The following is a 14,713-nucleotide window of genomic DNA, read 5'->3' as shown; positions in this document are numbered from 1 at the left end:
TGACTTACCAAAAAAAGTGGAGTTATCTCTCTGTCCACCACCGACGTGATGTTAATTTCCCCAGTCCGAGGATTAATGGTGAACACTCCGTAAGGTGGTCTATCAATTCCTACCCCAGAGATGCGGTATGTAATCTTTTGGTTCGCTTCACAATCTGATCGAATCTATAAAGAAAATGGCCAGGTCTGTGATTTTATTGAAGGCCGATCATGAACTGTAGAGTATAATAGAATAAGAAAAGAATAGCTTTGTAGGCAGATGGGCTGTGGGTTGAAACCGGGCACCATGATTTACATGTGACCTTGGAAAGTTCACTTCACTTTGCCAAGTATCAGCATGTAATGGGATAATCCCACCTTCTGTTTGTTGTGGGAATTGTATGAGGTAACATATATACACCCCACGCCAATGCCTGGCATTAGGCACATATATGTTTGATGCTAGATGTGTTATTATTAACAATACCTTGTTCAGTTCTCTTATTTCTCTACATGTAAAGAGTTTGACAGAAGAAATACCATCTTTAGTATTTGTTAAAAGATTGTGTCATACTGATATGACCTTGACTAGGCTTTCGTTGGAGATTTAATCAAAATTATAAATAAGAAAACCAGAAGAGAAACACAGTGTTTAGAAATAATTTTTTGAAATGAAACTTACCATATCATTCATTCACCTGCCAAATAGATTTTATGGCAAATATTCTGCCAAGTAGGTTTAGTTTTAATAGTTTTACATCTATCGCTCATAAATTTAAACAAAGATAGCTTAAATTTAGAAATCTCACCTATATATTAAAGATGAGAACATTCAGTAAAATACTAAGATTTGTGCCCCAAATATCCACAACTAAATAAAGACAACTGGACATACAACTTGGATTAGCTCCACTCTAATCCAGAGATCCAGATACAAATAATTTGTATAGACGAAAATCCAGGAAATCCTCCAAATGCAATAAAGAGAAAAGAATATGCCATGCAGTGAGAGTGAGTGAAGTAACATAAAACTGTAACTGTGAGTTGAAAGGAAACAATAATTATTTAAAGCTTTTCAAAAATTTTCCCAATTCTGAAAACTTCCCAGAGAGAATATATAATCTCTTCTTGAGCTGAGGTTATATTTGTCACATCACTGCTGATGCTTGCTACATTTATGAAAAACTTTATGTATACAATTAAACAATGTATAACCCTAAAGCTTTCTGGTTGATCGCTCTACTGATTTCACTAGTGGGGCAAGGCCAAGGTGCCCAGAAAGAACTAGTGATACTGTTAATGTGGATCCCGTGTTTTTTTAAAGATTTTATTTATTTATTTGACAGAGAGAGAGATCACAAGTAGGCAGAGAGGCAGGCAGAGGGGGAGGGGGAAGCAGGTTCCCCGTTGAGCAGAGAGCCCAACATGGAGTTCGATCCCAGGACCCTGAGATCATGACATGAGCTGAAGGCAGAGGCTTAACCCACTGAGCCTCCCAGGCACCCCTGTGGATCCCATTCTTCATGGATCAATTTACTATACTTTCTTCCCTTAACTCTCCTTCCTTTTTAATTACTGCTATTTAGAATACTTTTAAAGTCTCTCCTAACTTCTGGGTATAAGAATCTAATGGGAACTTCTGACACTTTCTTGGAGAGAATTAACTAATACTATAAACCTTTGATTTAGGGAGGGATAGTCAGAAGATTATTACTACATGCATTCATTTCCTATAACAGGTGCATAAGACAGATAAGCAGAACACAAATGAACAGATAAAGCCCAGTTGTGCTGGAGATCCAGGCCTCTCCCAGGATTACTCGAAGACTTTCTGCTCTGTATCAGCTCCCCAAAGGTGATCTTCGAAACAGTGGCTCAGCAACATGAGCAGATGACTAGAAGTCGCTCAGCTTCCTAAATCACGATGGAGTAGTGAAGGCTGCAAATCTCTGAAACGTCTGAGGACTTTCTTGTCCTGCAGAATCATTTGTTATCAGCACAGCGTGCTCCTGTTTATTTCATCACTTACTCTGGCAATCGGATTCCTCTTGGAGTTGTCCTCTCCTTCTCGACAGGCAGCCGCAAACTTGATCCACTCCCGCTTTTGTCTTCTGACCGTCTGCCATTTTGTAGTGCCATTTTCAATGTCTAATTCTTTCACCTTATGCAAAAATGGTTCACATTTTATACTGTGTTAGTACAGTTTCATTTAGGAAAGACATTTATTCAACATTATAAGGTATACCCAGAAGAAGCAGTTGTATTGAATTTGCGGAACAAAGAAGGTGTTTACTAATTCATGACTCGAGATAGGTACAGCCCGGTCATCTGCCTACCTACTTCTTTTGGAATCATCTCACTTTTAACTATAGGATTCTAGTGAAACAAATTTCATGAGCTAAGTGTGGTGCTCACAATGTCTTATATTGGATAATATGTTATGATTTATCTTTTCTCGATCAGTCCTCAGTATGTGGAGGCCTTGCTTATCTCACCCTTCATTGAACTCTGACCAGGCTTTCTGGTCTCCAGAGTATAAAAGACTACTAGTGTTCCACTGAGTACATCCTATGCAGAAGCAAAGTTGTGCTGGTGAGTCTGTTCACCTAAAAGAGGGAAGGGATTTTTCTTTTCTATTGGTAAGGACACCACTCTGGCTAAGCACCCAAATATAGTATTGTAGGATTAGAAGAATATTTTAACTGACTCGGTGGTACTTGTAATAATGCCATGGACAACTTCATGTTTTCTCAATGTTGTCCATTTGAATCTCTGCTTGCTCTATGTTTCTTCCTTTGTAGTCTTATGGTGCTTTTGTTGGAGGATGTCTAAGAATTTTTTTTTTTAAAGATTTATTTATTTATTTATTTGACAGAGTGAGATCACAAGTAGGCAAAGAAGCAGGCAGAGAGAGAGGGGGAAACAGGCTCCCCACCAAGCAGAGATCCTGATGCAGGGCTTGATCCCAGGACCCTAAGATCATGACCTGAGCCGAAGGCAGAGGTTTAACCCACTGAGCCACCCAGGCGCCCAGGGTGTCTAAGAATTTTATAGTATTCAAGAGTTTAGAAGTGTTACAACATGCACAAGCATTTGTATACATGTATAAATGTATGTATATATTTATATACATAAATATATATATATATATATATAACATTTTAAGTAACTCCTAATGTACTTATTTGAGGCACAGATGATTGTAGGTTTGTTTAAGCTACGGCTTCACTTAATTAGTACTTTGTAGGAAGGAAATGTTCCCTGTGAATGGAGCTTATCCTTTCAGCAACCAAAGCTTGTACATTTTCCTCCCATTTTGATACGACTTCCTGAAATGTACTACATATTCCCTGTTTTGTCAACAAAGATTAGGAAAGTAATTTTGTTTTCTTCAATGGTTTGAGGCTATCATAATGAAAGTTTAACTACTGTAATAAAATAAAGCCCTCCCAGAGATGGAGGATGGTAGCTTTATTTCCTGAACCCCACTCTGACTGGCATCAGATTCTCTGTCATGATTACAAGGTTTTTTTACTTTTATATCTTCCCCTCGTTGATTGATCATCGGTTGTCTTTCTTGATGCCATAACTGTCTGAAATTCCTCTTCCCGTCCTGACATATGACTGTGCTTCTATTGTTATGCTTTAAGCTGGGAAACGTCTGGATAAACTATTAATACAGTTTGAAAAGTAGGAGTTACTATGACATTGAGCTGTCACAAACTATGCCTGAAAACATGGGTATTTAGGAGTATGTGTTTGACTACTGCTATTTCAGTTTGGCAGAGGTTCTTTCTCTTACCTTTTCTCTAGATGATTAGGATTTCAAATATTCTGATATTTGATATATGATGTATTACAAAAATCCATCTTTCTTTAAATTTTAGATGAGAAAATAGTTTTTTTTTTTTCCTCGTAAACATTTGCCTCTTTTATTTTATTTTTATTTGCCTCTTTTATTTTTAAGATTACATAAATATATATGTTTTCAATTCCACATCTCTTTGGGGGGGGGGGCTTTTGCCTCCATCCCCTTCTCTTTCTGATTTTTTTTTTTCTCATTTTTTTTTTTTAATTTTTTATTTTTTATAAACATATATTTTTATCCCCAGGGGTACAGGTCTGTGAATCACCAGGTTTACACACTTCACAGCACTCACCAAATCACATACCCTCCCCAATGTCCATAATCCCACCCCCTTCTCCCAAACCCCCTCCCCCCGGCAACCCTCAGTTTGTTGTGAGATTAAGAGTCACTTATGGTTTGTCTCCCTCCCAATCCCATCTTGTTTCATTGATTCTTCTACCCACTTAAGCCTCCATGTTGCATCACCACTTCCTCATATCAGGGAGATCATATGATAGTTGTCTTTCTCTGCTTGACTTATTTCGCTAAGCATGATACGCTTTAGTTCCATCCATGTTGTCGCAAATGGCAAGATTTCATTTAGTTTTATTATACATTACCTCAACGATAAATTCGCTGTTTACTTCCAGCACCACCTGTTAAAGAAGGTAAAACATTAGCAAAAATTTGCATAATTAAAGAAACAGTGTCATCAAATCATTAGCAATGTTCTTTTAGGAATTCATTTCTTAAATATATATTTTGTTCATAATGTGGAATAAACATGGCTAAAACAAAATAAATAATAGACTTTTTTGCCCTCCAAAGGTAGCAAGGCAGGTTAGGATACTTCCTTCAACAGAGGCATCTGTGGGCTCAGTGGAAGGTATAACAGACAACTCAAGTGACCACAGCGAATTTTGGAAAGGCCTTGTAGGACAGTAGAGATTAAAATGGTTCTGCAGGATGAAGCTGCTTCGATAAGAGGAACTGATGAAAAAGAAAGTTCAGCCAGAGTAAAACATGAGCATAAGTGTAAAAGATGTTCCAGAAATGATAACTAATAGTATTAGCTGGAAGGTAGAGGAAGTATTAAGCGACATGGGAAACAAGCTTTAAGGAGACATGGGAAAAAGCTTTAAAAAGTTTGGAATGTGGGTTAGGAGACAAGTGATGAAGTGTTTTATATGCCAGATTAAGGAGTTTGGACTTTATTGGATAAGAGACTAGGTGTGCCCAGAGTCCTGTGTGTAAAACATGGCATTGACAACAAAAGATAGATTTTAAAGGAAAAGTACTTGAAGCCAAGACACTTAGGAATTAGCAATTGCTTAGGTAGGACATAGAACACCAATTGCTCTAACTGTGCTAAGTGACACTGGAAAGAGTAAAGGACAGAGACATTCCCAAAGTACTGATAGGTCTTATGGACCATGGGGTGCCAGGGGAGGAAGGGTCAGATCGGTCTGGTGGTGTAACCTTGGCTTTCAGGGAAAACTGGGGTCCTAGTCATAGAAACAGAAAACCCAGCATGAGAGTGTCACTGCAGTGAGAAAATGACTGATGTTTGCTTTATTCATTTTTAATGTGATTCTAAAATTTGGGATAGATATCAACGCTGAAGAAATAGAATTTGTCCAAATGTGGTGCTATTTAAAGTTAAAGACTATGAGGATATTACATGAAATAGTTTAAAGTAAGTGAAGTAGTCAGGGAAGGGAATCTTATGGGAGATGCTTATATTTGTGCAGTGTACAGAAGGACGAAGTCTAAAAGCAGAGGGCTCTGAGAGACTAAGGGAATAGAGAAATCAAGGGGCCAGAGTTGTGGGTGCCCAGCACATTCTGTCAGTGTCAGAATGTTAAGAAATGGCACTGATTGTGGTGGTTGTGGTGGGTTGGTGAGGACGCTGACTTCAGAAAAGAGATTGGATAAGTAGGTGGAAAAGTAGCAAGAAAGGAAGCAGAGTAAGTGGAGTGCAGTGATAAGGAGTTAGACAAAGAGAATATTTAATGATCTGTGTGCATAGCAAGGTCAAGGTGAATAGGAACTGAGAAGGTCATGGGTTCTTAAAGCAAGCAGTCATTGCTAACTTTTGCTATTGGCCTAAGCCAAATTATAGGAGTCAAGGGATGAGTTATTGAAAAAATGGAAATAGCAATCATAGATTACATTTTCAAGTTAGGAGATAAAAGAAATGTGGGAGGTAAGATACAGTTTGAGGAGTTAATTAGATCGACATTTTTTAAATTTTTTTTTTATGTTGGGAAATTATTACCAAATATACAATTTAAAGGTAGAGGAAAGGGGGTTTGTGGAGAAAAAGTGATAAGAGGAAAAGGAGAAAGGGAGAGAAGACAGGAGGAAGACATCAAGGAACAGTTACAATTGTGATTAGAATAGGAATGGCTGGACCAAAACTTTGAGTAAAAAAGAATGGGTAATAAGGTTGGCTATTTCTTCTTTGAGACAGAAGAATAAAGAGAGGAAATAATTTTGAGGTATAAGTGGAAGAATATTATACCACCGTTTTGTGGAGTTGGAGTGAGCAAGAATGGGGAGGCATGAGGGAAAGTGAAGGGAAGCCAACTAATGCTTTAAATCAGGAGCCGTGGACCCACTAGCATTCTTGAGTTAGGGAACACTTGAGCACAGAAAGTTAGAAACAGAGGAAACCAACTATTAGTCCAACTATTAGTCCAACTATTAGAAGAGTTTGAGGACTAATTGAGATGAGGAAGCAAGAACCCACCTGTTTGGTGTCTTTTCTAATAGAACCTGGCAGCCTGGGAGCAGGAAGAGAAGGAATGTGAGGGCTGTCCTTTAGTTGGGGATTGTTACCAAGCAGACTGGAGATTCAGAGAGGTGATAAGCTACTACTGTGAACTCCAGTGAGTCAGGGAGCAGAATGAAATCAGGAAGAGACTAGAGAAAGACTGAGAAAGAGGGAGAGGATACAGAGCAGATCTGCAGGTCTGAGGGGCATGTAAGAGGGAGTGGAGATCTGGCGGGGATTTGGAATGGCACCTGAGTCCAGAAGGGGGAAAAATACAGATTAGAAATTTTGCAGTGGGGCATAGTGTTTCCTTTTAATTCACTTTCTCCCTCTCATGCAATTTTACTAGACATTAGCAAAATATCTAGACCTGGGAAAAAAACTATATAGTATTTATTTTTTAAGACTTTTTTTTTTTTTTTTTCATTTTTCTTGGTCGGAGGGGCAGGGAACAAACAGGGCAGACAGAGGGAGAAAGAAACTCCCTGTTGAACAAGGAAACTGATATGGGACTTGATCCCAGGACCTTGGGATCATGACCTGAGCTGAAGGCAGACACTTAACTGATTGAGCCACCTAGGGGTCCCAAAGTTTAATATTTAATAGAAGATTGTTTTATTTGATTGCAAAGGATGTTTTATTTCATCATACATAATGCCTGTTGGGGCTTAGGTATTTTGTTGTTGTTGTTGTTGTTAGAAAATTAGATGATTTTGGAAGGTATAAGGAAAAGTAAAAATCACACTAAATCCTACTACTTGGAGATTATCACTGTTAATATTTGGAGAAATTTTTCAAACTTTTTTCCTTTTCCTTCCCCAAACATATACATACACCAACTGTAATCTTTTTTTTTTAACCAAAAAGGAGTTATAATATGCCATTTGGTAATTTGATTTTGAACTCAATAATTACTGTGGTAAAGTTCCCTATCAGTGAATACATGGGGACATCATACATTGTAAAAGTTGTCTTATATATCACTCTAACAGGTGTCTTTCATCCATGGCTTTGGGATATTGGGATAAAAGAGAACTGACTAGCTAGTGCTAAGACTAAACTCTGACATGAGACTGCCCGGCACTATCTGACAGTGGGAGGTTAACTTAACTGAAAGCACTGCCTTGATGGAAGCCAGAAGGTTGGTGAGCTCGGTACATGAGCCCACAGTTAAGAGGTTCTTGTTCCTCATCTTTAGCTTCCTACTAATCTCTATTTTCTCCCTCTCCTGCACTCGCTTCTCTCTTTCTCACACATGAAATACCCCTCTAATTATTTCATTTCTTTTATCAGGATTTGGTAGATTTTTCTCATGTACTCCTTGTACATATTTTGTTAGATTTATACCAAAATTTTAGTTTTGGGGTATTTAAATGATACTGTGTTTTAAATTTCAAATTCCACTTGTTCATTGCTGGTATATTGAAAAGCATTTGGCTTTTGTATATTTATCTTGTATCCTGCAACTTTGTTGTGATTGCTTATTACTTCCAGGAGTTGTTTTGTCAATTCTTGCTGATTTCTACATAGACAATCGTGTCATTGCATTTGTGTTGGCTTTTAAAGGAAGGTTGGTAAAGCTTTCTTACTTACGTTGGAGCTTTTTATTTTTAGCTAATGAATTGCACCTCCATCGAAAACTATTATACAAACATATTTATTGTGGAGTATAATGTATAGATTTTATATATGTTCTTTAGGAGTACCAAATCTTTTCTCATTGAGGTTCTCTCCTAACTAGTTACCCCAATTCTCTTAATATTGAAAAAATTACCAATACAAAGTCCTTATTTAAATCGGATTATCTATCTATCTATCCATCTATCTATCTTAGGGGGCTACATCACAGATCTTTTGCAAGGGCCAGATAAAAAATGATACAATAGCCAAGGCAATCTTTTTAAAGCACACATTGGAGTAAGTCACCCCCTTGCTTAAAACTCTCAAGGCATCTTACCAGAGCCCTTAGAATGGAATTTAGACTGCCTTCATAGCAAAGAGGCTCTATCTGATTTGGCTTTGCCTATCTCTCAGCTCTAACCCTTATCTCTGTCCCTTCTCTGTTCCTCCAGGACCAAGTGCTCCCTTGTCTCAGATTACTGAGTCACTGCCAGGAAAGCTCAAATTTCTGATTTTCAAAGCACTGGCTCAGTCCCCTTCTCAGTGAGACATCTCTGACTCCCCAATCTCCAAGCTCTATCAGCATCCATGACTAATGGTTATCAAATCCATCATTGTTACATCTTCCTCTGTAGGAGTCTTCCTAGCATTTTTCAGTGTCTGATGTTATTCTGAAAAGGTTTCTATTTACTTCTCTATTATCTGTACCTGTCCATTACTATACATGTTCCAAGAAGGTTGGGACTTTGGGGATCATTTTTTTTTTTTTTAAGATTTTTTACTTTTTATTTGACAGAGAGAAACATAGCGAGAGAGGGAACACAAGCAGGGGGAGTGGGATAGGGAGAGGCAGGCTTCCTGCCTAGCAGAGAGTCCCATGCGGGGCTCGATTCCAGGAACCTGGGATCATGACCTGAGCTGAAGGCAGACGCTTAACGACTAAGCCACCCCAGGTACCTTGGGGATCATGTTCTTACTCTCTCCCCTATCAGAATGCCCAGTGTCTAGGCATGCAGTAAACATTTGTTGTAAAAATGAATGGACAATCATTATAAAAATGATAAAGGTATTAAGCCTTGCAAAAATTGATTGTGGCATGATTACAAGATGTAGAAGATATAAAGGAAAAAAATATACACAGGTACATAGATGTATGAAATAATCTACATAATTCTTTGAAAGAAATTGTTTTACAGTGGCTATTGATATCCTTTTCTTTTGGTTCATGATATGCATGTGATCACTCACTATACCTGCTCTTGATTAAGCATTGAACTTGGAGCAGCCTTAGAACCAGTGAGTTGCCTTCCACATCCACTCAGACACACTTCTGCCTTGTGGAGAATTTTCTTTCTCTAAATTTAAATGATTTCTTAGACTTCCCATACCTTAAATGATAATTTCTGAGCTTTCTTTCCAACTTTTTATCTTTTCTTTAAAGCATTAATCTAATTATAAGTCTGATAAATGCATATGAGAAAATAAATATTTGATTAGCAGCATCTGAAGGAATGACTAAAATTGTATATCACGCATTTGTACCATAGGACTTTTAGTGTCAATATGACTAAATTATGGTTTTGTACCAATGGATAGATGATAGATTAGAAAACCAGCTGGGTAGCAGTGAATCCAACACCACTCCTTGAAAATACATGGTCATTGTAATAAAATAGCTAGAGGAGACTGCTTTCTACAGGCCTATGTGATGACCCTATGGGATGGTTAAAGTATTCCTAGACTTGATATTTGTCACAAAACTGTTTTTAAAAAATGAAATTATAAACTTGGTTTGAAATCTAGAACTTGGCTTTGTTTATAATCTGTATTTACTTTGTAAATAGTTGGGTGAGATATAGACCTTTCAGAAAAAGTGGGGATTTAAAAAAAGGAAGACAAAATAATATTTTTAACTTAGTATGGTTCTTCCCCTGCCTCCTATCCAATTGCTTGGTCTTCATAAAATTAGTTCTACTACATGTACAGACTTAGATGAACATTTAATATCAATGATTATGGAGATTTACTGTGCTTTAAGTTGTGCAGTTAGGGGAAGTATACATGGAAATGTATGTTGTAAATGAAAGTCTAATTCTGATAGAAAGTAGGAAAAAATAGGTATTCTATTTTTGCTGAGTGACTATTTGGAATTTATTGCTAATAATGAATCTGCCAGAGGCATTTAGTATTTAAAAATACTTTAAGAAATAGAATACAGGTATAAAATTTAAGAGAATGACATTTTACTTGTTTCCTCTTTATATTTCCAAAATAAATCTTTGGATTTCATTTTCTTATAAGTGATCCTGCAGATAATTTTAAACACTAACATTGCCACTAAGAGAAACATTTTTTATAGTATTTTGCATTATTGAGAGTGTTTAATAATATTTCATCGATCATTAAAAATGATTTTTTAAATGACCTATATGCTGACAATTCTACTAGGTCCTCTTTTTAAAAAAAAAAATATTTATTTATTTGGCACAGAGAGATCACAAATAGGCAGAGAGGCAGACAGAGAGAGAGGGGGAAGCAGGCTCCCCGTCGAGCAGAGAGCCTGACGTGGGGCTCGATCCCAGGACCCTGAGATCATGACCTGAGCTGAAGGCAGAGGCTTAACCCACCAAGCCACCCAGGTGCCCCAAGGGTCCTCTTTTAATATTGTTGAAAATAAATAATTGGAAATCATATGACTTCCAAGAGGATACTTTATGAGTTTTAGAGTCAATTCTTTCTCAATACTTACATAGATACTTTGAATTATCCCTTGGTTCAGTGCCCCAGATACTTTTGTAATCCATTGCAGTGTAACATAATAATATTTTCCATGTGTGAGAGTGTTATTTTCTTTCAAAGGGAGATTTGGGACAGAACTAGCTTGATTCTTCAAGTTCAGGTGCATGCTCATAAGATTGACTTAAGGAAAGAATATATATGTATGGGAACTGAAGATCTAGTAAACAATTCATTTAAAACTATCTGTATACTTGTACCCTCTGAAGTGACCATGTATGTTGGGGATATCAGTATCCCAAAAAAGATTATTGGTATAGCAACAATTAAGCTGGCATCGAGTTTCTTAAGTCTGTGTCTAAGTCAAATAATTTACATCTCAAAGTGGATATGTAGCCCTAAATTATAATTTAGTTTCATAAAAAGCAATGTGGTTTGGACACATCGGATGCAGAAGAATTGAGCCTGAGTCTTAACGTTGTTTACCAGCTGTGTGACCTTACATAAATCTCCAACCTCTCTCTGGTTCAGATTCTGATCTAAAAAAAATAAAAAGTGTGAAGGAGGTAGGCACAGTAACTGCTCTGGGTATTTATAAAGAGAAAGAAGAGGGAAAGAAATTTTCCTTCTGTGCTTTAGAGGCTATGTTCACAGTACACCTTATCATATAAAAGTACAATAGCCATTCATTTTTAAAGACTTGAAATTAGCCACATCAACCCAATTAGTCCTCAGTTTAAAGGGATAAAGGCAATTTGCTCTTGTCATCTCTACAGAAGCCAGCTCAACTGAAGAGTATCAATGATCTATGGTTGCCCTATGAATCTGCAAGTAGAAGTGTAAATGTCCCTGAATTGGTTTGTTTTGTTTTGTTTTTTGTTTTATTTTGTTTTAGTCCAGGGAAGTTGCAGTGTTACATCCTAGGGTTCTTATCTAGGAGAACTTATATTGTGATGATGGGGTGGTGCACTTCTGGTATTTCTGTTTTCTACTGAGCTGGCGCTATAGATGAGGGACCTAATAGTCACACTTTCCAAATCCTGTCCCTTTATGGGCAGGTGTTACTGAACAAACTGTGGATTTTATTCTCTAGCCCTACAAAATCATGAACTCTTCCAGGAGGCCGCTCACTTCCCAGGAAATACCTGCAAATAGGTGTTTTGGAAGAAGCATGATATGACATCACCTTTCTAAATTGCATGTAGCAGCCTAACTACATGAACCTCAATTAAGCTATGCAGAATAGTTATGGGTTCCTGGATAATTGTAGAAATTCCTTGCCTATAAAAGTCACCTTTTTGGAGGCTATGTAGGCCACACATCATGCTATGGTGTGGTTTGGCCTGAGAGCATGGCGAAAAGACATCACACAGAATGGAGAGGGTTGAACCAGTTGTCATAATGGTGGAGTACATGAGAAAGGGAGTTAGAGGCACATGGTAGTTGAGGGAACAGAAATGACCTAGAGAGAGGTTTGGTGTCCTGGGTGTGCTATGCTCTCTGTGGCATAGTTTGATGAGAGGGTTTCCCATCTTCCTTGTTCCTTTCCTTTCATTTTTCCTTTCCTTTGGAAGGATGTCCTTCTTTTATTCCTTCCCATCATACCTTTTCCTATGGAACGTACTTAACATAAATTGTATTAGCTGAAAAAACATGAATAGGACTTTTTCTGGCAATATAGAAGTTCCTCAGAAGCTAAAACTACGTGCTTGTGCTACTTACTTTCCAAGATATGATGAAGACCAAGATGGAGTATCTGCCCAGAAAGGGCTTCCACATCCAAAGAAGGAGGAAAGCAGAGAAGTGTAAAATGATATTGGCATATTATAGACACTAATAAAGAGGCATGGATAGGATAGAGCATGGGCCCAGGGAAGGGAAGGAGTCAATGCTGGAACAGTGGATAAAGTTTTGGACATGTAGTATTGGGTTCAAATTATAACTGTACCACTTATGGTACATTTATGAATCATTTATGCCCTGAAAGTTTATTTATTTGTAAAACAAAATGCTTCTCTTTATCCTTGAGGACTTCTGTTATGTGTGTGAAATGACTCTGTGCACTGTAAAGTGCTTTGTTCATGTAAGACAGTAAAATGGGAATTCAGTGGCAGGCCAAATCCCCAAGATCCAACTCCAGGGTTGTCTCAGATTTAAACCTTGGAGCTCACTAGCCACATTAAAGTGGTCTATTAGCATATAGGTAGGAAATTTGGTGAAGTGACTTGGTGAGAAAGATAAATTAGAAATGAAACCCACTCATTATTTAAAAAATTTTCATCGGGAAAGGGGTACTGTCCTTTGTGGGGGAGTTCTAGTATGTAATGATGTATCCATTCTAGGGAGAATAAAATGATAGATAATGTTCTGTAGTCAATTTTGGTATATTGCTGAAGTTTTTCTGGGCCCATTTTTCTTTGTCAGTACTTTCTCCTAGGGAGAATATGATGATTTTATACAAGATATTGGAATCTAAGTCATTTTGTGTGCTTACTGCAATATTAGACTACACATTACTCTTTTACAGACCGAGTGAAGTAGCTACTGAACAAGTCTATTTTTCATTTTTATGTCTACCTTTTTGATGTCAGTTTTTGAAGTCACTTGCACACGTAGGACTATCTTATTAATAAGCAGTTCTCTCCTGAATAATACTTGTAAAAATAATTGAGTAAAGCCATTGGTATCCTCATAGAGGTATGTTAGAGATGCCAAGTACAAGCCTAATTATACCACTTTTGTTTATAATTGAAGGTATATCGAGTAGTAACATTTTAGTTTGTAAGCCATGTAATTTTCCCTGTAGAAAGGAAAGGCAAATACTTCTCATGCAGGTAATATCTGAAGGTTTCACTGCAGTCACTCCTTCCACAAACCCTCTCATCAGAGGTGCTCCCTGTGCATGAAATAGTCCAGTAGTGCTCCCACTTGGAAAAGGAAGAAAATGTCCCAGCAGCTCAAACAATAGTTTTATTACTTTGTAAGGAACTCCTGCCTGGATCCTTAGGGACTAATGCAGAGTCCGAAGACTGTGTACTCAGGACTGAGAAGTCCTCTTAAAAAGAGAAGTATCTTTGAAAAAGGGGAAACTGGGACACCTGGGTGGCTCAGTTGGTTAAGCAGCTGCCTTCGGCTCAGGTCATGATCCCGGCGTCCTGGGATGGAGTCCCACATTGGGCTCCTTGCTTGGCAGGGAGCCTGCTTCTCCCTCTGCCTCTGCCTACCATTCTGTCTGCCTGTGCTCGCTCTCTCCCCCTCTCTCTCTCTGATAAATAAATAAAATCTTAAAAAAAAAAAAAAGAGAAAGAAAAAGGAGAAATATCACAGAATCTCAAGAGCCATGAAGTATTGTTAGTGCAGGATTTTTATCCTACAACTCCACAGGTAGATACTCTTGAGAAGACCACATAGTAAAATTATGGGTCATGTTACAGTAATAATGCTAGATATCTCTTGGGATTTCACTTTTTTTTTTTTTTTTTTTTTAGTCCAACATGAAGTCTACCAATCTCTATACCAAAAATATAAATTTTCCTACTTGGATTAAAATATATATTATAATTTCTTAACCACTTATATCGATGACAACAAAAATAATAGACATGGGATTTGCTTCCATGTGACCTTTGGCATTTTGTGTTGAAAAAAGGAGGAAAGCTGGTAAGTGAGGAAAGATGTTGCAAAGTAACAGACAATATAAAAGAAACATGGAAAGGATACAGCACTGGCCCAATTGGGACATCAGTGTTTCTGTGA

At 37.6% G+C, this 14,713-nt stretch overlaps 1 protein-coding gene across 1 annotated transcript in view; it reads right to left on the bottom strand.

Moving 5' to 3' along the window:
- Positions 1–8,947, bottom strand: part of DSG4 (desmoglein 4) — a 33,592-nt gene extending 24,645 nt beyond the window's left edge. Inside the window, exons 1-4 of the mRNA XM_059408062.1 lie at positions 8,930–8,947; positions 4,446–4,481; positions 2,008–2,139; positions 9–164 (exon numbers count right to left, since the gene is read on the bottom strand). Of these exons, the coding sequence (XP_059264045.1) occupies positions 9–164; positions 2,008–2,139; positions 4,446–4,481; positions 8,930–8,947 (342 nt within the window). The remainder of the gene's footprint in view (positions 1–8; positions 165–2,007; positions 2,140–4,445; positions 4,482–8,929) is intronic.
- Between the last annotated feature and the right edge of the window lie 5,766 nt (positions 8,948–14,713).

Source organism: Mustela nigripes, chromosome 8 (assembly GCF_022355385.1).
Source record: "Mustela nigripes isolate SB6536 chromosome 8, MUSNIG.SB6536, whole genome shotgun sequence".
In the NCBI taxonomy this organism is placed as follows: domain Eukaryota; kingdom Metazoa; phylum Chordata; class Mammalia; order Carnivora; family Mustelidae; genus Mustela; species Mustela nigripes.
The sequence above is the reverse complement of the archived record's forward strand: the minus strand, read 5'-3'. Positions and strand labels throughout refer to the sequence as shown.